Raw genomic sequence first — 20320 nt, 5'->3', positions numbered from 1 at the left:
AGGACTAAAGACGAATGTAATGACTCCATCCAGCGGCTCATAGATTAGCCTGTTTTCCCAAATAGACGCTTGCACTCATGTCTACTTGGGGTCTGGTTATCACCAGTGATACGTCAAGAGGAACTACCTTATCCATAAGTACTCTACTTCCTGCACTTCGAAAGCTAAAGAGCATTCAGTAATATTGTATCTCAACCCGTTCGCAGGAACTTTTTCACGTTCACTTGCAATGGAAAAGTTGGGTCTTAGTCGGACTGCCAGCTTTCGACATATGACTTGCAGATCTAAAGTACACCTCCACAGTCTGATGCTTAACTCCTAAAGTGCATAAGACAGTCTATTGAAAATACATCACATTGCGCCCAAGATACCCCTTACGGTCCTTTCCCCATCCAAACAAAACCAATACAACATCAAGTCCCGTGACTCAACTCACTTGTGCTGACCCTCGCCAATGCAGTAGGGAATAGGATAAGTTTCGCTTGTGCAAAGTCGAATGACACCCTTCACCCAAGACAGCTGGCCATAGCCCTGGCTCTCATACGTGTCCGCCATGAAACTCGCCCTTGTCGGGTTATCCGTGCACCCCGTCAACAAGTTACCCTGTACGCGACGCACAAAAGGCTGGCTGACAATGACGCCGTACATGTTGGCCGGGATATCGAATTCGAGAGAGTTCTCCTGGGAAGTTGACCAAGACATGTCGAGATTCATGCCCAAAGAAACGCTAATGATATCCGAGCCCCCAATGGTGATTTCAGAACCGATGGCGAGCGAGTTGCTGATTTCGACTCCGTTGGAGACGCTGATGCCCGCGGAGCTACCTTGCAAGGAGGAAGCTATGGGAGAGATGGCAACATCCCAGTTGAGGAACTGTTCATCTGACGTGACTTGAACCTCGGTGCTCTGCTGGCAGCCGCGGCGGGTGATGCCAGGTGTGCGTGTGGCACTGTATGATAAAGTTTGTGCGGGTGCGGGTGAGACAGTCTCAAGAGCATCGTAGTCTGTTGCCTTCATGATTCTGGAGGTGCCGTCGTGGCCGAAAAGAACAACATCATCGGCAGCCAGCATGCGAGGGCGGGAAGGTGCGGCAAAGACGGTAGTTGCCAGCCCAAACACTGCGAAAAGAGCGGAAGAGATCATTTTTTTTTTTCAAAAGGTAGTGACAGTCAAGCTTGAAGAAAAGCTGGATGGTGATCTTGGGCTCTTGGCTTTCAGGATGTAAAAGAGAGTGAGAACCAGGATGGGTATAAAGAGAGAGAGCTGAGACTAGATGAAGGCTAGATATTCCAAGAACAAGCTAATGATGAGGGCGGCCTGAGACCATTTTATCCTTCGTCAACATCCCTCCTATCTAGCCTCACTTCCCTTCATCTACCCTCTTCATATTAATCATGCTCCTGTTCCTGGCAATAATTCAGAAAACAGGCATTTCCTTACCTTCCCATGGCCCCTAGTGCCTCGGTCAGCTCAGACCGCCTCAACAAGATCCAAAAGAGTCTATTCCGAGAACCGAGAACCTCGAAACCCTTTGTCCTAGTGACTCCCCCTGGTCGTAGCCCTCCACTTTTGAGGCTGAAGGATCTCAATGGGCCCTATTTCTCAACCAGTAATAGCTCACGGGTCCTAGCCGGATCTCCGCCATAGTCAAAGAGAGCCGTGGAGTGAACACTGATCCGGACAGCGGCCGAGTGCTTCCCATGTCCTGCAATTTCACGTCCCTAAGGGCTAGTTACCGAATCGGGACGGCTGTGGTGGACTTTTGCTCCTTGGTATTAGACACACGTCGGTTTGTGGATCTGAAAGGGCGGAAGCACGGACTGAGCATGTCGTGTGCTTCTTTGCCCAAAGCTCTGGCTACCCAGCCGAGGAAGCTAGTTGGTCTCGTGATTCTCGTACAATGTTTTGCTTATTCCTTGGACTGCGTTGACTCTCTTTATAGTTGCGCAGTAAAATAAGCTTAAGTCTAATTTGTATCGGGAGTTCAGACCACCAAACTGAACATTTAATGCCCCCAATGCGCCCTCAACGCGCCCCCAAGTCCCCGTATGTAGCATACAACCAGAGAGTTGATTGGTCTCTGCTTCAGCGACGAGTCATGGACTCTTGTGCGGCTGTCGGACATGAGCGTCGATGCCCGTCTCAGGTGCCCATGCTCCAGAACCCCTTGGCAACCCCATCAGTGCGTCTTTCGGGTCTCGATCCGGGCGTTGGTTTTTCTACCCGGCGTGCTGCACACATGCTGGTGGCCCACGCAATAAAGTGGTGCACGAATTGCCCGAGTGGGATGTCTCCAGCAACGCTTGCCCGGCCGGCCGGGGTCATGGTAAAGTCATCCATTAGACAGCATGTTGGTAGTCTGTAGAGTCGCATTGCCAAGCCTCGGCGCCCCCTTTCTGGGAATTATATAGCACACAACTACATAGCGTTGCAGGCAAGCCTCATCCAGGTTGAAAAGTTTGCGCCAAGACCCCTCTTGGCATCTTGGCTTAGGTAAGGAGAATGTCCAACATCTTCACGCATCCAAAAGCCGTATGCGCCGAGCCCTAAGTCTCATCGAAACGCTGCGAGAAAGCTCCATTGCAAGCTGGGCTGGTGTCTGTGGAGTTTCCCGGCTTGGACTAAGCGAGAAATGAAGTACGATTTGTCTCCATCCATCTGCATCCTCAACTTGCAACGACCAAATGGCAGAGGTTCCACGTCGTCTGTTTTCGTTACAGGAACTACCTCGGCCTTGGAGCTCGCGTTGAGGATGCTTATCTGCCTCAAACATGTATCATGCCCATTTAGACTTTCCCTTGAATCTTTTCTTCCTTGTCTATCCGCTTTCGTTAGTTAGCCGTCTGGGCTAGGGAGTCCAGCCATGAAAGGCACCAGCCTACTTGCCGAGGAAAAAAGATAATTCTCGACCAAGTGCTGCGCCTTCTCGTACGACTCTGGTGAGATCCCACACCCAATAGTAGCATGAGCCTTTGCTTGCCTAGACTGCGCTGTTATCCGACTTGAAGCGGACTTTTGACTCTGCATAAGGGCTGAGTGATGCTTGGCAGAGTCCGACAGAAGCTCAGTACCAGTAGTGGATGCCCAACTCGGGCTACGTTCGTGAGGCATAAGCAGGTCCCATATTAACCTTGAATGCCTCCTTGACCGCGCGCTTCGAGATTCGGGCAACCCGGATGGCTGGAAAGAGGGTTGGCTCCTCTTGAAAATGAAAGACCTCTTGTCATACAGCCCCATCTTCCTTAGCGTCTAAACAGTAGGCTCTGGTCATTTGAATGAGATTCAACGACGACTTTTCCGGCTCTTGCTGGTTTTTGGATGCTCATTCTCAATTACTCATTGAGAAAATTCGCCTGACATGCCACTGTTCAGAAGGGACCAATAAGTTGTATCAACGCCCTGGAACGCCCAATCCCCAGCCTCTGCCGTGATGCCAGGGCATGGCCAGCCGAGGTAATCGGCGCTGAAGCCAGCGCACACGTCCTCGTGGGGAATAGTGTTGTCCTGTCCGAAGAGAGCTTCCAATGATACTGCAGGAGGCGTGTCTTGCTGGAGAGATTCCGATGCTACAGTCGTGGTGTTTGCTGGTGTTGGCAGCTGCGAGTGGCTAAGATCTAGCAAGTGTGACTCGGCTGTCTGGTTTGCGGTTGTCTTGATGTTGATAATCCCGAGATAGGGAATGCTCAACTGGAGGTTCTTCACCTCTGATTCGGGACAATGACGTGGTGTTACGCCGTTGCAGCAGTCGACAATGGGAAGCAACTGTCTGATGATCTCTGCACTTTCGCCGGACAACTTGTCGTCGTTCAACACAGCTAGTTCCTCCATCTTGGCCAGTACAGTCTCAGCCAAAGTCCTGTCCTCGCTCCGTTGCCTCGACCAATCCTCTTCGCGAATACCGGGAGGGCGGCTGAGGTGACCGAGGAGAAGTGTCATGGCCGCCATGAGCGATGAGTAGTCAATGTGGCGGCACGAGAATGCTGCGTTGTTGGCGGTGCGGAAGATGACGCATCGTCTCAGGACGGCCCTGCTGGACTCTAGACAGGTGTTTTTGCTGTAGTCGAAGCGGGTATTTGTCTGGTTGCGAAGCATGTAAGGGAGATGTAACAAGATGAGCAAGCTGTGGTGGTGGATCTGGAGCATCAGATGCGACATGATGCTCATCTGGCCAGTTGTGTCGGTGTAGTCGGGCACTGGCGGGATCTCCCACCAGCCACGTCCCATGGACTTTGCCGCGTGCTCGAGCTCACAATCTACAGATTGAGTGATGGCAAATGCTTCTGTCGCTGCAGTGCGATTTCTCTCGATGATTCGGAGCGAGATGGCGGTGTACCTCTTTTCCAGTTTCTCCATCGGCGTGTCACAGGCCAGAAAGGGTTCCGACATGAAGCTATTGTCCTGCGTGCCGGCGGAGAGGCCGAGAAGCAGTGATAAGTATCGATCGCAAGAATTGATGCGGGACCACAGCGAGTGAGAAGACGGCATCGTAGAAGGGTCGGTCGCGGGATCACACGACTTCAACGGCCGCGAGCCGTCGCGCTCGATGCCCATTAGTTGTGCCAGGCTAAGGGCCCTTCTCATGGCAAGCCATGCCTTGCGGAGGTTGCCAGAGTTGACGAGGTAGAACCCTTCAAGAATGAGGCACTCCAACCCCTCTGCGGAACCTACCAACTCGTCGTTGGAAGTGACCACGCTGGCGGCTGCGGTCCACTCTGCCATTTTTTCCTGGATCGAGCACTTGAGACAGGCCTCGAGTTGAGAGACATCGAAGCACGGCGGCATCTGCTGCAGACAGATTGTTAATTGAAGTAAATGCTTCGCCAAAATAGCCGGGTGCTTAGAGATATCTGGCATTGCAGTGAGGGAAGAAGTCGGTTGAGATTTGCCCTCAAGTATATCTTGGTACGAGTAGAAGATGACCAAGACGAAGATTGGGCCCCTACTCGACTGAACGATAGTTTGGGCATCCTGGAGGGATGGGAACATGGAGTGGATATCGCGGCATATCTTGTCGTACTTGCTGCCACCACGAGGACGCTCCGCTGCAGGCCGATTCGTTGCGGGTTGTGATGGGGGGCGGCCGGGGATCGGCCCAGAGACGGCAGTGGTCGCACTCACGGACTGCCAGGACGAGTCCTCCGGGGTGACTTGCGAATCCGAAACACGAAGGGAGCCTTCGACCGACGGCGTTGGCGGGTTCGATTTGTTGACCGAAGAGGGCTCGGGGCCCATTTTGTCGGCAAGCTTCACCATCAACTCTTCCAACCGACCAAGACGCTGGGCAAGGCCGCGCTCGGGCGGGCCGGACGGCTCATCGTCGGTGAACTCCTGGCTGACGCAGGCGGCACCGCGAGCCTGGCAGCCGTTGCAGGTTTGTTCTTCGTTGGAGGAAAACTCGCAGCGGATCTTTCTCTTCCTGCCTGAACGGGGGTGTTAGTGAATCAGAAAGCAATTGAATCGGGAAATTCGGCAGAGCTGGACCTCGCTCGGGGAGCCGGAGCACATCCACGGACGAACTTACATTGCCAGCAACTTCGCGTTCCTTTTCGGACTTTACGTTTCTTTGTCGGTCGTTCGTCCATGTTTTCGGAATTTGTTGATGCACTATTCAAACCAGACGAATTGCGGACGAATGCTAGCCTTTACATAGACCCAAATGAACCACAACAGGAAAAAATTGATCCAAGAGACTAGAATTACCTGGGCAAAGATCAAAGGTGATAACAAAAGCGTGATTTCGTTTGAGAAGCCCAGATCGACTGCTATGGGCAGTCCCGGTTTGCTGCCCGTCTCATTGATGTTGTTGTTGATGTTGTGGGTGCTTACGGATCTTTCGTCCGCCTCGTCCGCTCGGAGGCCGAAAGCGGACGACCGTCACACCTGGAAGTGAAATAGGTACGTATCGATATCGGAATGAACACTGCCCGTGTCACGTGAATCTGACGAATTTCATGTCTCGAATGCAAAGTGATCCACATCTGTAGAAACGCACAGTGTCCATTGGCTGTAGATATACGCTAGGTCCAATCAGGTAAACGTCCTCTTCGAATCGATCTAGACCTCGGTACGTACCTTCATCCACCAATCGGCCCCCTCCTCCTTCTGCCCCTCAGCTGCTCAGCATCCCCCTCAACTCGCGATCCTTTGCAAAGAACTTGGGCCATTTAGCCTGGTTGATGACTAACTCCCCAGCATCCAACACGGCGTTCAGACCAACTTTCTTTACCAACTTCAGCCAAGTCCAGTAAGCCCTAACCAATCAGGCTTGTTGGTGTTGACGTGCAGCAAGGGGTAGTGTACCGTCCTCCTCCTTTGTTGCTCGTCGGACAGCTCGTTACTGAGCTCAAGTCCAGGGGTTGGTTGACAGATTCGAAGCCGTTCGATTGATCTTGGCAGCATAACGATTACTGAGCATAGGAGATGTGGACAGTGCTGGCGTGAGGCGCTAGAGATCAGACCGAGCCTCTCAGCCTTAAAGAAGCCCCTCGGCTGGTTCAACTCCCCTTGACATGGGCCCCAAATCTGATTTCAAGTTCATCACCGTCGATGCCACTGAAGGGAGTTTCCACACTGCGAGCAAGTCCACGAGGAGCCATGCTATCCGGACTGCCATCCAAAGGGGCCGTTCCGAGCTGCGAACCTCAACGGCCTCGATTTCACAGGACACCATCAAGCAGAAGGCCCAGTTGAAGGGACGGTTCAGGTTGGCAGGGACAGCGTCCAAGTCGACCAAATCCAAGAACCCAAAAGATCAACATGAAGAACAAGAACATTTGCAGCCAAGTCGCCGCTCTCATGTACACTACTTGTCCCATCCCCCTGCAGGCTCAAACCACCGTCACTCACACTTCCATAGTCTCCATCCGACGTTGCTGAACTTCTGCATCAAGCATCGCTGCCACCATGGGTTCAGAGACTGGGGAGCGATAGCGCTGACCCCTTCAACACGCTGCCTATTCCAAGTAGTCCTTGCGTAGATTCTCTGGTAAAATATTGTAAGACTCGAACCTTCTGCCGCTCAAGAGCCTTACGCCACCACGCCGTGCCGCTGTGCGTCTGAGCTAACTCTCCAGTCACCACCAGGTTCAACCTCAACTCTACTACGATCGATACTCAGAGACCATGGTTTCCTTATGCTATGCAGAGCGCTCTCATCATGCGCGTTACGCTGGCCTTGGCAGCAGAGTTCCTGACCGCCACCATGCCTCTTCTTGACTTCAAGCTCCAGCGCGAAGGGTACCAGCAAAAGGGGGAAGCGATGCGGATGATTAGAGATCGTCTAGCTTCTCAAGAATCGGCGCGTAGTGCGAGCAACGACCTCTCTGTTCTTGCCGGCGTGGCCATGTTGGGAAGCGTTGAAGTAGGTGATTCCCTGGCCTCATGTACCACCACCACGCTCCGATGCTCAAGCTCTTACACACATGTTGGTAGGCCTTTCAAGGTCACTTTTCAGCGGCCAACGTTCACTTGACGGGGCTCCACGCCATGATTGAAGCTCGAGGCGGACCGGAGACGATCAAACACAACTACATCCTATGCCGCTGCATCAATTGGTGTGACTTGACCTCCTCAATTCCGCTCCACAATGAACGGCAACTGACCAAACTCCCACAGGATTGACATACAAGTAGCCTCGGGCCTCGGAAGAGTGCCAAAGTTCCCCATGTTCCACACTCTCGCGCAGGTGTCTCTCCCGCCGTCGGTCGTGAATCGCGCAAGGACGCCTTCCCTGCGACACCTGGAGAAGCTCGGCGGCCACAATCCCGACGAGAGCGACGAGCCGCTCAGGATCTTCGTGGCGCTGAGGCAGGCGATTCTCTCGCAGGCAGGCGGTGCGGTGTCCGTGTCCGCAGACGACATCAGGATCGTTATGAACACGGCCGATAGCACGATTCTGCACTTTCTCTACGTGGAGCGCCGGACGGCGACACCAGTGCAGACGCGGTTCCTGGTTCTGGTCTCAGCGGCCCATGTATTCCTCTACACCGTCTTGCGAGAGATTCCAACGACAGGACACATGGTTCGGGTTCTCGTCAGGAGGATGCGCGACGCGCTCGACGACGCGGATTCCATCGCACTCATCTGGGTGTCTCACGATGCCGTCCTGCTGTGGGTTCTCTTCGTGGGCATCGTCGGGTCCGGAACAGCCGAAGACCGCGAGTGGTTCTCCTCGAGACTAAGCAGCTTGCTGGAACGAGCCAGGGGTATTTTGCCGCCGGAACGATGCAGGCGCGAGAACCTGCAGCAGCTCCTTTCCGGGTTCCTCTGGCGGGACAAGCACTGCTTACCAGTCTTGGATGAAGTGTGGACATCGTGGGAGCGCGGCCAAGGCGGTAGTGGTGGTGTTGGTGTCATGTAGAAATTAGAATGCACGGATGCAGCAAACCACTTGGTGTTCCCACAACGTCAAATCACGGACACGGGATTGGCCCAGTTGCTGCTCGCGGGTTCCCCGTGTGTGGCCGGAGCGTTCACCGCGTGAGGGATGCATGGATCGTGGACTCCAGCTTGCGATATCGTTCGCTTCTCGGAGTGGTCAGCGGCTGGGATGGCCCGAGTTGCAGCAATCTCGGCCGTTGATGCGTTCGTCCGGCTGAAACCGAAAGGGACCAAGGACTGGGAACATCACGATAACATGGGCAGCATGGCAAGAAAAGAATGGCACGACTCAGGGTTTGGAGGAATGTCATCTCCAGGAACGACCAGACCGGTTCCGATCAGAGTGCGACGATAATTTCGAGGATGCCCGCCATACCAACAGCGCGCGCCCTTTAACATATTACAAACGCAAGCCGGCTCCATCCCCGCAATTCTTACCCCGGATTCAATGACACAATCGGAATTGCCAACAGCTTCGTTCAGTCCATGTCCCTTACCCCCCCCCCCTGCTCGTGCTGGCCGCCCCCCATTATCCGTGACGAGGAGCAAGCAAAAGCCCGTCACAAACCGCTTCCAGTTGCTCCTTCGTACGAAGATCTCGCACGCCAAAACTGTGTGGCTCGGTTCTCGCGGCACGACGGCCGAGTCGTTCGACGCAAGTTCGAACCTTCGGATCCGCCAAACGCGATAGATCAGCTAGTTTATCACCCTCAACTAGACGCCAATACTACGTACAACCTGCTGATGCATATTTGTTATCCATGGCCTTGTTTGCCTTGTTTAGCCTTGTTCATCGACGTGTTGCGTTTTCTCGTCACACTCTTTTTTTTCTTTTTTTTTTTCTTGCCGCCCAATGTCTATGAAACCGGTTTCGCTTTGCCGCGGGTGTGTGTCCTGTTAATGTCGGGCGAGAACTCGGCGTAAATGCAACCTTCTTTCTCGTCACCCCCAAAAGCACGCCAGCTTCCGAAACTGTTATCTCTGCGGTTGGTAATGGTTGTATGTCAAATTATTGAGTAGAAACCCCCTCTGAGTCTCTGACCAGTCAGGATTCGTCCAAAGAACTGGCACAAAAAAGAAGATACAGAAAAACAAAACAGGGTCCGTATGGATTCCGTTCACGCACGAGAGAAGTCTGTCCGGCATGGATGCTCGCTTTCAAAAACCCGCGTCGCGTAAGATCTCGCCTTGCTCGCCTCGCTCAACAGGCGGCCCTGGACGGGGGCAGATGGGGACAGACGGGCATATGCAGGGGGGATCAGCCCTTTGTGCGCTTTGTGTGGCCACGTCAGCCGGGAAGTGCGTAGGAGGCGTCGACAAGCCTTTTGGGGCCTTCGAGTCGATCTTCTAGAAGCCTTCCTAATGCGCGACAGGTGTGAGTGGAATCGACATGGATACGACTCAAGGATGTCGGGAATGTACGGGACCGCGGCGGCGCTATTACGTCTAACTTTGCGGCCCTCTGCGGGTACGCGGCTTTGCAACCCACGGCTGGTTTAGCGCATCGAGGCAAGACACCCAAGACTCGCAGAAATCGCCTACGGCAGCGCGGGAAGGAAACTCGAAGAGGAGGAGGGGGACGGGTAGAAGGGTAGAAGGGTGGGAGAGATCCGAGAGACAGAGAGAGAACCTATGGGAGTCTTTTCCCACGGACGGGCTCAGGCCCCCCCCTTGTTCGGCAATCGTCACTCTTGGCTTTGGCTCTTGTTCGTTTTCGTCTGAAAGATTTTTGAGCCTCATGCTCTTGGCCCAACGTCCAATGTCCAAGGTCACCAACCTATGACGCTCTTTTCCTCGCTCGAGTTTCAGCAACTCTAGATAAGGCAAAGTTTTCTCTCTTCCGTCCGTTTCCCTCTCCAAGAGCTCAGACTATCTCTCTTGGAGTCCTCAGTCATGTCAGGCCTCTTCCCAGTGCGCCACCCGGTCGTATTTCGGGGTCGCCCGTGGGAACAGCACCATGGACTGACTCAAGGGGGGGCGAGATGAGGCCACTCTGCGGCTCTGCTTCTGGGTCCTTTAGGTAAAGAATAGGTCACAATATCCACCCTATTACGATGCAAAAACTCTACCAATTGCCTCAGTCCCGCATTTACACGACCGCGTACAGAGCAACCCCGTCAGCAACCCTCAACTTGCTGGCACGCGGTCCTGGTTTTCTTGACAACGAGAAATGCAATTGTTCACTGGGAAACTCGGGGAAGTAGCACGCGACCACACGCAAAGGCCAATGTGTCAATTCTGAAATCTCAGGGACGCTGGTCGATTTCGCGGGGAAAGTCTGCAACGGTTTATTCCCCCGCAATTTCACAAACGCACGGAATCCGGTCCCAAGCAAGGGGACTGGGTTGATGATTCTTGTACCGAGTACGAATCGTCGAATAGCAGAGCTTTCCGTGGGACTTGAGTATCCGTATGTCAGCCATCTAGGTAATCTGGCTGACGAACTCTTGCCGCCCACTCGCCCACTCTGGTCCCTCGGCCGTGGTAAGTCCATCTACCCATCCCATTCTATTCCCAGGTGCCGGTGTCACCGCCCACGATCGCGGGGGGGGGCCAAGAGATAAGGACCCCGGTCCAATCAACGTAGGTTCCGGGCCTCAGTCAAGGTGAACTGCTTTCAACTCGACGAGGTCGAGCCCTCGGCCTGACTCCGGGGTCGGTGCTGATGCTCCGCCCTTTGCCACCATATATCCAGCCTCCGTCTTCCCATCGTCTTCTTGTTGTTCCTCTCTTCCAGTCCAACCGGCTTTTGACTCTTCATCTCTCTCTCCCTTCTCTCTTTCTTCAACCGAAGTCAGACCTGTTCAACCCGGTCCATCCCATTGTGCGTCCGTGTATGATTGTCTCATACAACGCCATCAACTCCAACACCACCACCTCGCCTTTGACATCAACCCCGTCAAAGCTTCCTCCCCTCCTACTCCTCCTCCTCCGCCCGGGCCCCACGCCACACACAAAACTTGGGCTAGAGAGCAAAAAAGACTCTTCAACAGTATACACACACAAAGCCCATCATGGATCACGACCAGGTTAGACAACAGCAGGCTCATGCCGCCGAGAACAAGGACACCAAGTCCCCCGATGGCGCCGCCGTTGCCCCCCAATTTTCCCGCGATGCCGTCTTCCCCGGCGAAGTAGTCGGCGAGGTCACCGACCTCAACCGCCAGGACCTCGAGAAGCAAAAGGCCGCCGAGGGCAGTGCCCACTTCCACCGCCTCGGCTGGAAGCGTCTCACCGTCATCCTCATCGTCGAGGCCATTGCCCTCGGCAGTCTGTCTCTCCCCGCCGCCTTCGCCTCCCTCGGTATGGTTGCCGGGGTTATTCTGTGCGTGGGCCTGGGCATTGTGGCGATATACACCAGTGACGTCGTCGGTCAGGTCAAGATCAAGTTCCCTCACGTCTCGCACTACGCCGACGCCGGTCAGCTCATGTTCGGCCGCTGGGGTTACGAAATCATCGGTGCCATGTTCGCGCTTCAGTTGACATTCCTGGTCAGCTCCCACACTCTCACCGGCGCCATCGCTTTTGGCAACATCACCAACGACGGCGCGTGCTCCATTGTCTTTGCCGTCGTGTCCGCCATTATCCTGCTGATCCTTGCCATCCCCCCTTCGTTTGCCGAAGTCGCAATCTTGGGATACATTGATTTCGTCTCCATCATTCTCGCCATCGGTATCACCATCATCGCCACCGGTATCAACAGGGGTGAGATCACCACCGCGCCCTGGTCCGCCTGGCCCAAAGAGGGCATTACGTTCGCCGAGGCCTTCATCGCCATCACCAACCTTGTCTTCGCCTACAGCTTTGCCATTTGCCAGTTCTCCTTCATGGACGAGATGCACACCCCGTCCGACTACAAGAAGTCCATCTGGGCCCTTGGTCTCATCGAGATCTTCATCTACACCGTCACTGGCGCCCTGATCTACGCCTTTGTCGGCCAGGATGTGCAGTCCCCTGCCCTGCTTTCCGCCGGAAACACCATCTCCAAGATTGCGTTCGGCGTTGCCCTGCCCGTCATCTTCATCTCGGGATCCATCAACACCACCGTCGTTGGCCGCTACATCCACGGTCGTGTCTACAAGGACTCCATCATCCGCTTCATCAACACCAAGATGGGCTGGATCACCTGGCTCGGTCTCATTACCGTCATCACCGTCATCGCCTTCATCATCGCCGAAGCCATCCCCTTCTTCTCTGAGCTTCTGTCCATCAGCTCCTCGCTCTTCATCTCCGGCTTCACCTTCTACTTCCCTGCCCTGATGTGGTTCATGCTCATGCGCGAGGGTTCCGTCTTTGCCAAGGAGAATCTCATGAAGACTGTGCTCAACGGTCTTGCCTTCATCATCGGCATTGTCGTCCTGGTCTGCGGTACTTACGCCAGTATTGTTGAGATTGTGAGTTTTTTCCCTGCATATAACCCACTCAAATGTGTAACACGATGCTAATTATAATGAATAGGACCTCAAGTTCAAGACTGGAAAGATCAGCAGCCCCTTCACCTGTGCTTCCCTCGCCTAAATACCATTCTCGTCGAATTTATAGTTTTGATAGTGCAGATAATAATACCCCTTGAGTTATCTCGTAACATATAAACAGCTCGTCTCTGCTAGTGCAAAAGTCCTGAGCTCCACCAAACGCGCAACGCCAAGTGCGCATGTTCAAGACGTGTGCCCAAGATAGAGCCCAAATTAAGACTGGGAGCTAGAGCGATGTCCACCTAGCCTAAAGTCGATCCGGAACCTAGGTTGCGGCAAGGCGGGAGTTCATACTGCGCGCCTCCATACCTGCAGTTTGTCGTGGTTGGGCACGGAATGCTGCGGTTCACTCACACCTTACGCTACGGTAATGCTTCACTGGCGTTTACTGATGTTACGGGCTGGACCCGATTAATGGATCCGGGCCAGCGCCCGGATATTCTGCCACGATTGTCCGCGCGGGCTCCATTACGCCTACGCTCCACCTCCGCGGAAGCTCCGCTTGTAAATTTCTTCTCGTTAGCTTAGATTCTATATACAGAAATCACCCCTACGTGGCCGGCCACACGAGGGCTGGGCTCTTAACAACTGAGACATCCCGTCTTTATTGTTAATACTTACACGTATCAACCCTGTAGAGCAACGTTGACCAAAGGTGCCAAAACTCCAAGCAGGATCCATCCATCTCGCACGCCAACATCTTTGTCCTGAATTCCTGATACCAATTTGCACTGCCCCCACGATTCTCTGTGTCCTTGTATAACAACATGTAGCTTTGTCAATCGGACGCCACTATCATGACCAAGTGCGCTCTTCATTGACTCTTCCTGCCGAAAAGTTGAACCTGATCCTCGGAACCGTCAACTCTTACTGTTCACTCGAGGCCTCGCTTGGGTTTTCACTTGGGTCCTCGCTCCGGTTCTCGCTTCGGTCCTCGCTCGGTTGGCTCGGGAGAGTGTCTCTGGGATCTTTGGATCATGTCGTGCACGCTCGAGCCGGTGTTCAAGATGCTGCGAGGGTCGGTCTCATCTTGACGGGGGCCTTTGGGCTGTCTGGCTTGGTTGTGGTCCGAATGATCCTCCAATATCAGGTCCTCCTCAGTCTCATGTTGACGGGGGGTCTCTGGCTTGGTTTTCTTCCGAACGAGCCTTCGATGACAGACCCTTGAACTGGTCAGCCAGACCTAGTAGCTCATAGGGAGGGGCACTCTCGCCCGAACGTCCAGTCAATAGTGGCAAGTTGTCAGAGAGCGCGGCTATATCGCCTTTGTCGCGCAGGCCGGGAAGGTTCTCAATATTAGCCGCCTCCTTTGAAGACGTTGAGACAAGAGTGTCGGTGTCTGTTTCAGTCGGAGCAACTGTTTCCGAGAGACTGCCGCTCTAAGGCTGTCCCTGGGGCACGGCGCTGGGAGACTGTCTCTCAGGCTCAGGGCGCACTAGTTGATGTTCGGACGAGGGGCCTATGGATGTTCCCTCGGTTTGGGTGGGCACCGATCGCAGATCTTCCAACATAAAGGCGGTATACGTGGCATTTCTTGTCAAATGACCAAATGTATGGATCATCCATTGCCAGAGCAGACGCGGGCGCTTGGGGTTCGGACTTGCCCACTCCATAGGGATCCAGCCTGCGAAGGATTCCAATCTCTTCCAGCCGAATCGAATGATGGAATGGGGCTTTGTTGGATACTTCTCCCACATCTCAACAGGCTCCCTGCGCAAATCGTCGACCAACGCCTGCCCATAGCCAATCAGAACAGCCCGGGGGTTCTTCAGCGGCTCACCCTTGTTTCGCATGGCCATAATGACGTTCTTGGAGCGAAGACGGCCATGGTAGACTCCGTTGTATTCTTGTGTCATGGTACCGTCCATGAGCTGCTTGATGATCTCCATTCTTACGTCGAGATCAGTGGTGAAAGCGCCACGTGGCTCGGCGTCCTTGTAAAGTTCCACCTCAAAGGTAGGGCCAGCAATCGTGAATAGCTGGTCGAGGCAAAGGCCATCGATGAACTCGGTCGCGAGCACCGCAACATTCCGGGTCTGGTTGGTGAATGATGGATTGGACGTCTTGACCGCGGTGGTCCCAGCCTCCATAGAATTGTGGAGCGATATTGGGGAAGCCAGTGAGCTCCTTCTTGTAGAGGTGGTCGTATGCACCACACTCGTCGCTGAAAGCCGAATCAGCCTGCGCTGTGACTTTGATTAGGCGCTTGGTGATGTCAACGGTCTTGTACCAGAACAAGGCATCGAAAATCTTCAGCAAGAGCAGTTGTCCCTCGGACGGGATCTCGTGCTCTTGCTTATTCGGTGGGGTCGATGGCGAGACGACGACTTTGCAGAGGATCTTTTGGGGGCCAGGTTGGTTGGTATCCAGCACCTGGGCTGCCGCTAATCATGCGAATAATCTCGACCTCAATGGAGGCATCAGGATCGTTTTGATTGTTCTTGTTGATGGTCTTGGGCGCGTTGTTTGGGTGAAAGACCAGTCGTCTGAGCGAAAAGTCCTTCTCATCGTCGGACTGCGTCATATCTTCAGGCTCCCAGCCGCTCGGAAGAGGATACAAGTGAGAGCCGTAGGGAGGCAGAGGCTTGTGCGGCTGCAGGTGAAGTCGCCGGCCTGGGGAGTAAATCTCTTCATGGTCGAGCAGAATGCCTCCATCCTCGCCGAGACGTGTGGCAGCCGTCTCCTCGGGGGAGGGAGAAGCCATGGCGATGTCGTTACAAAGACTGATTCCTGCTACTACTGGTTAGTCCGTTTTTGGTTTGAGCTGGAGTGGAATGGACTTACGCGTTGAATTTGAGGGTAGAAAGTGGCGCGTTCGCGATGATGAAGCTCACTTCAACAAGAGCCCCAAGTCTGCAATGGAAAGTTGAGCAAAGATGCAGACGAAGGAAGGAGCCTTATTCAAGGCAAGGACGAATTACCTTCAGAAGTTGAGGTGGGCGAAGTGGAAATTCAAAAGCGCCAACGTAGCTCAAGGTAGCTTGAGATTACCTTGTTCGATGCCTACGATAACGAAGACAAAGAAGGGTGAGGTGGACAAGGAAGGGTAAGGTGAGGTAGGTAAGGTAGGGCACAAAGGCAAAACCCCAGGGCCTTCGAGGTGGGTCTGGCAGGACCCACCGACGGCAGCAGGTAGGTAGCAGGGTTAGGTGAGTTAAGGTACGTGGGTATCTCACTTCGTACCTTACCTTAACTTACGGGAAGCGGATTAAGCGAGAAACCCACTAAGCTGGGGTGCTCAATTGGACCAATCACATTACATCTACCTTAAATATACAGTGAGCTAGAAATCGGAAGGCACCATCCCCTAACCGTGGCTGCAGTACCTGCCGTATGGGTGGAAAATGGAGTTTTCACACAAAGGGCACTGCTAGCTGCAAGCTGCCGTACGTGGCACGATTAAGGAAAGCAATTGAATTAGGCACTTGTTACCTAAGCAGGTAATGGAAGGCAAGGTTTTCGCCAAAGATCAAGCCATTGTCTTGGTACTCCAAGACGAGGTGGGACGAAACCTGAGCTTTGCCGGGCTCGGGCGACGTGTATACACACGCGGCGGTCCAGTCGGGGATTGCTGTGATGGACATCGGCTCGTAGGGCTGGGGGTCAGGGATGATGATCTTCTTGTAGGTCTGGGTGGTGCTGTCCATTGTGAGTGTTCCCTTTGCGTGGCCTCCGAGAAGCACCAACGCGACCTCTCGATTAATCGAATGCTCAATTGATCTGGCGACGTCAGACTCGTTCCTGTGGAACACGATGGAAGGATCCGGTCTGGCAAGTTCTAGGCCAGCCAGCTCCTCAAAGTTGGCCGTGTCCAGAAAGTGATCGGCGACGTCGGTATAGTAGTCGGGCTGGGTGCGTGTCAGAGCCTTTGGCAGCTCTACCTGATGAGCGGACTCGCTGGCATCGCGCAAGTCTTTGGGTTTGTCGCGACTTCCGATAGGGATGACCGGGAGTGGCTCATCATTTCGGATTGCCAGGACAATCGGCGGCTTCTGGGGCGGGTCCGACATTGTGTCTTTGAGGACGGAGCATACCTTATGAAGTTAGTTGAAGAGAAAAAGCAAAAGAGTAAAGCAAAAGAGTTTAGCGTAAAACTGACGAGAGGCTTCTGATGCAGGGGATTCTGGTACGGCCAAAAGCCCAAGATGAGATGGTGGGAGGGCAACGCTCGAAGTCAAGGTGGGAAAAAGTAAGTTCGTGCCTATCCACCCCTTCAAGATCAATGACTCATGTATTGTTCAGTTAGGGATACTGCCTATTCACCCGGAAAAAATATTGTGATGGCATCAACCACCTCCTTCGAGAGCTATCGCGTGTCACGTGACCCGAAGAGTATTGCTGCTCAACCTGATCAACACAAAGAGAACAACATACTATCTTACGTAGTAGGTAGTCCGACAATGGAACATAGGTACTTAGCCTGCTCTTAAGAAGTATGGAAGTTGACGATGACCCAAACTTAACCAAATCCCCGTTGTGAGTCGAGGCTGTCAACTCCATTTCCGGGGTTGACGTTGACTGGCAGATCACTCTGACCTTGACCGGGCCGTGCCCAGATGGATATTAGGTAGTGGAGATGGGACGGGAGGAACATGTCCAGAACCTAGGAACCCAAGTAAGTGGGTGACATAATGGGAAACCGCTCAACAACCTTCCTATCTCTATTTCTGTTTTTCGTACTACTTTTATTATTATTATTCTTGTTCTTATTCTTATTTTATTTTTTATCTTTATCTTACACTTTACTTATTATATTCTATATGGAATGTTCAAGGGAAAAAAAAGTTGTAATAATAGTAATAATAGTAATAATGGAAATAGTGATAAAGGGGGTGTTGGGCTGCAAACCATTGTGTCACCCACTTGCCAAGCACCCAAGGCACGTGTGAGCCTCTACGGAGTACCTGCCTGACTGATGCCACGTGCCTACCTCCGAGTCACTGCTGTTCAGTGGAGGTCCCGATTGGCCACGGAACCTTACCTTAGGGACCTACCTACCTTAGGACCTACTTGTAGGTAAGGCGCGGAGTGCCCTGAGGTGGGTCGGGATTGGCGAGTGGGTCCACCAATTCAACTTCTCATTCTTCAAGTCAACTGTAGGTACCTTACGTCAGGGAAGAGGTTCTCATGCGACCCTTTCATAACTACCTTAAAAATCAGAGATGGTGGACAGTGTGACCAAAAGAGACAGGCGACGTCGATTTGCCAAGGTTGACAACTTTTAGACATCTCTAACAACCTTGCTGATAGCTGATGATCTCGATAGGCCTGTGACTTGTGCCGCACGAAGAAGGTCAAGTGTGACGGCGGCAGACCAAAGTGTACTAGATGTCTAGAGATGTCTCTCGTGTGCAACTATGCCGATGTTGTGAAGCCATCCAGCCGACGAACGAGGTCCAGTAGGGCGCAAGCAACTGCTCGTACTTCAATGATCGGATCACCAGAGGATGGCTCGACTCAAGCCGAAAGGACGTGCCCAAAATCACAACCATCTACAGGCAGCACCAGTTTCTCAAGAATCACCGTCTGAGCTACACGGCAGCGTGAACATTGCTCATCCATGCAAAGCTCGATCCTCACACACTCTAGGTCGGTCTGAATCAGCGCTCGGTAGTTGTAGTAGGCAAATGTTTGGTGTCGCTGACACTGCAAATCTTCAAGACTCTCTCATGGGTGCCGGGCGGGATTTGCGATATTTTGGTACGGAAAGTCTCTACTCCAAATCAAATGCATGGTTTGACTTCCTCCAGGTCCATCTTTCGCCATTGCATTATTCCACACCCATCCACCATCCGACGAGCAAACAACATCGGGCCGGCGATCAAATGGGCAGCCGAGCTCAAGAACAGGACCTTGGTCTCTATGGACGCATCACAAGCTACAAAATGTACTTGAGAAGAGGGTACACTGCTCTCTGCCGTCCTGGCCCGAAGCTCTTTCACTGGTTACAGCCTTCTTCGAGGAAAATTACATGGCTTTACCACTCTTTCGCCCACCCGCCTTTATAGCTCGTCTCGGTCAGCAATACTCTGGAGACTTTGATGGTGGCCCTGCTTGGTGGACTTCATTCAACGCTGTGCTGGCAATTTCTCAAAGAAGACGTGTTGAGCAGGGGGCTTCTGACGACAAGGAGCTGGCCTGGGGCTATGCGGCCAACGCCCTCGACACAGTTTTAGACATACTCATGAGGGCCACTCAAGTCATATCGGTCCAAGCTCTGCTGATACTGGCATGGTTCTTTCTGGGAACACCTAACCCGCAGCCCAGCTTCATGTTGGTGGCCAATGCCATTAGACTTGCACACACCATCGGGCTACACAGAAAGGAGTGCAGCTCGTCATTGAGCCCTGTCGAGAAGGCGACTAGAGCCAATGTATTCCGGCTTGCTTTTTCACTGGATCGAGAGTTGAGTCTCCGGACCGGGCGGCCTCCTGCGCAAGATTTTGGCGGCTTTGAGGTTGACTTGCCTGATTCGTCACTCCAGCATGAGTTCAGCACCCATGTTCCTTTAAACGGGCTGATCAACATTTTAATAGCCGCTTCTCGCCTAGTCGTTATCCAAGCTAAACTCTATTCCAGGATTTATCTCAGAGAAGGGATCGATCCCAGTACCATTTCAGATGCCACGCAAGCACTAGGCGAGGACTTGGAGGAATGGTGAGTTGAGTTTTCGGCGGTTCTGGATCTTGAAAGTCATCCTGAACTAATCAACTACTCTTCTGTCCTACGCCTGAACTACACCTATCAATATTGTGTGATTCTAGTTCATCGGGCACAAAGCGAACATGACTGAAGTCATTGGCGTCTTCGGAGCGGCCATCTACGATTTCGTCTAGCATCACAACCGCTATCCAGCATTCAGTGGATGCTGCTAGAGCCATTCTTCAGTTGGATTCACTCATCCCGGATACCTGGAAAAGTTTGACTTGGTAATTTTGATTGCTCCATCTGGAAAACTAGGCCGCCCTCACTATCAACGATAGCTAAGGATTCTTACTAGGGACGTGATTCCCATCACTGTCACTGCCATCCTGATCCTGTCTCTCTATACTTTGCGTCGACCCCGCACACTGGACGCCGCCGAGGACCTTGATTCAGTCTCAATAGCCCTCAAGCGACTTGCGTCTCTCGAGCTCTCTGAACCTGGCTCATATTTGACTCCGGTACGAACAGTGTGTCAGGATGTGTACAGGGCTGTTCTATGAGTCTTGAACCCATCCAACAACACACCGTCTCACTCACAAAAAACGGCCATTGATCGAGGTCAGAGTGCCTCTCAGATCTACCTCCCCTAGTCGAGACTCGTCACGAAGCAATTTTGAACCCGAGCAACGGGGTCGACGGAAGTAGCTCCTTGCCATGGGATCAGAATACCCTTTATTATTGGGGCGTTCCTTGGGGATTTGAACATCTTCTGGGAGATGATGCTTTGACATTCATCTGATAAGCCATGTGCCTAGCTATTT

At 53.1% G+C, this 20320-nt stretch overlaps 7 protein-coding genes across 7 annotated transcripts; 3 read left to right on the top strand and 4 right to left on the bottom strand.

The window, feature by feature from the left end:
• Positions 1 to 432: 432 nt before the first annotated feature.
• Positions 433 to 1143, bottom strand: BDP81DRAFT_322923 (uncharacterized protein; the record flags this gene model as incomplete). The annotated part of the gene is made up of 1 exon (XM_060584746.1): positions 433 to 1143. One exon carries the CDS (start codon positions 1141 to 1143, stop codon positions 433 to 435), a length of 711 nt encoding a protein of 236 aa, XP_060443990.1.
• Positions 1144 to 3054: 1911 nt separating this feature from the next.
• BDP81DRAFT_49374 (uncharacterized protein) lies at positions 3055 to 5802 on the bottom strand. The gene is made up of 2 exons (XM_060595364.1): positions 5522 to 5802; positions 3055 to 5420 (listed from the first exon to the last, which is right to left on the bottom strand). The coding sequence occupies exons 1-2, from the start codon at positions 5580 to 5582 to the stop codon at positions 3337 to 3339; spliced, it is 2145 nt and encodes a 714-aa protein (XP_060443989.1). The 5' UTR covers positions 5583 to 5802; the 3' UTR covers positions 3055 to 3336.
• A 707-nt stretch (positions 5803 to 6509) lies between these two features.
• Positions 6510 to 8359, top strand: BDP81DRAFT_462385 (uncharacterized protein; the record flags this gene model as incomplete). Its single annotated transcript, XM_060593887.1, has 5 exons — positions 6510 to 6797; positions 6857 to 6995; positions 7074 to 7360; positions 7432 to 7553; positions 7615 to 8359. The coding sequence occupies 5 exons, from the start codon at positions 6510 to 6512 to the stop codon at positions 8357 to 8359; spliced, it is 1581 nt and encodes a 526-aa protein (XP_060443988.1).
• Positions 8360 to 11393: 3034 nt separating this feature from the next.
• BDP81DRAFT_323036 (transmembrane amino acid transporter) lies at positions 11394 to 12897 on the top strand (the record flags this gene model as incomplete). The annotated part of the gene is made up of 2 exons (XM_060584753.1): positions 11394 to 12773; positions 12838 to 12897. The coding sequence occupies 2 exons, from the start codon at positions 11394 to 11396 to the stop codon at positions 12895 to 12897; spliced, it is 1440 nt and encodes a 479-aa protein (XP_060443987.1).
• Positions 12898 to 14233: 1336 nt separating this feature from the next.
• BDP81DRAFT_395823 (uncharacterized protein) lies at positions 14234 to 15558 on the bottom strand (the record flags this gene model as incomplete). The annotated part of the gene is made up of 3 exons (XM_060588116.1): positions 14234 to 14890; positions 14916 to 15194; positions 15262 to 15558. 3 exons carry the CDS (start codon positions 15556 to 15558, stop codon positions 14234 to 14236), a joined length of 1233 nt encoding a protein of 410 aa, XP_060443986.1.
• A 724-nt stretch (positions 15559 to 16282) lies between these two features.
• Positions 16283 to 16864, bottom strand: BDP81DRAFT_395822 (uncharacterized protein; the record flags this gene model as incomplete). Its single annotated transcript, XM_060588115.1, has 1 exon — positions 16283 to 16864. The coding sequence occupies one exon, from the start codon at positions 16862 to 16864 to the stop codon at positions 16283 to 16285; it is 582 nt and encodes a 193-aa protein (XP_060443985.1).
• Positions 16865 to 18301: 1437 nt separating this feature from the next.
• Positions 18302 to 20059, top strand: BDP81DRAFT_451089 (fungal-specific transcription factor domain-containing protein; the record flags this gene model as incomplete). Its single annotated transcript, XM_060592597.1, has 4 exons — positions 18302 to 18554; positions 18605 to 19511; positions 19691 to 19783; positions 19855 to 20059. 4 exons carry the CDS (start codon positions 18302 to 18304, stop codon positions 20057 to 20059), a joined length of 1458 nt encoding a protein of 485 aa, XP_060443984.1.
• Positions 20060 to 20320: the final 261 nt, after the last annotated feature.

The sequence above is a fragment of the Colletotrichum phormii genome (genome assembly GCF_030913505.1).
Source record: "Colletotrichum phormii strain CBS 102054 chromosome Unknown BDP81scaffold_13, whole genome shotgun sequence".
In the NCBI taxonomy this organism is placed as follows: Eukaryota; Fungi; Ascomycota; class Sordariomycetes; order Glomerellales; family Glomerellaceae; genus Colletotrichum; species Colletotrichum phormii.
The sequence above is the reverse complement of the archived record's forward strand: the minus strand, read 5'-3'. Positions and strand labels throughout refer to the sequence as shown.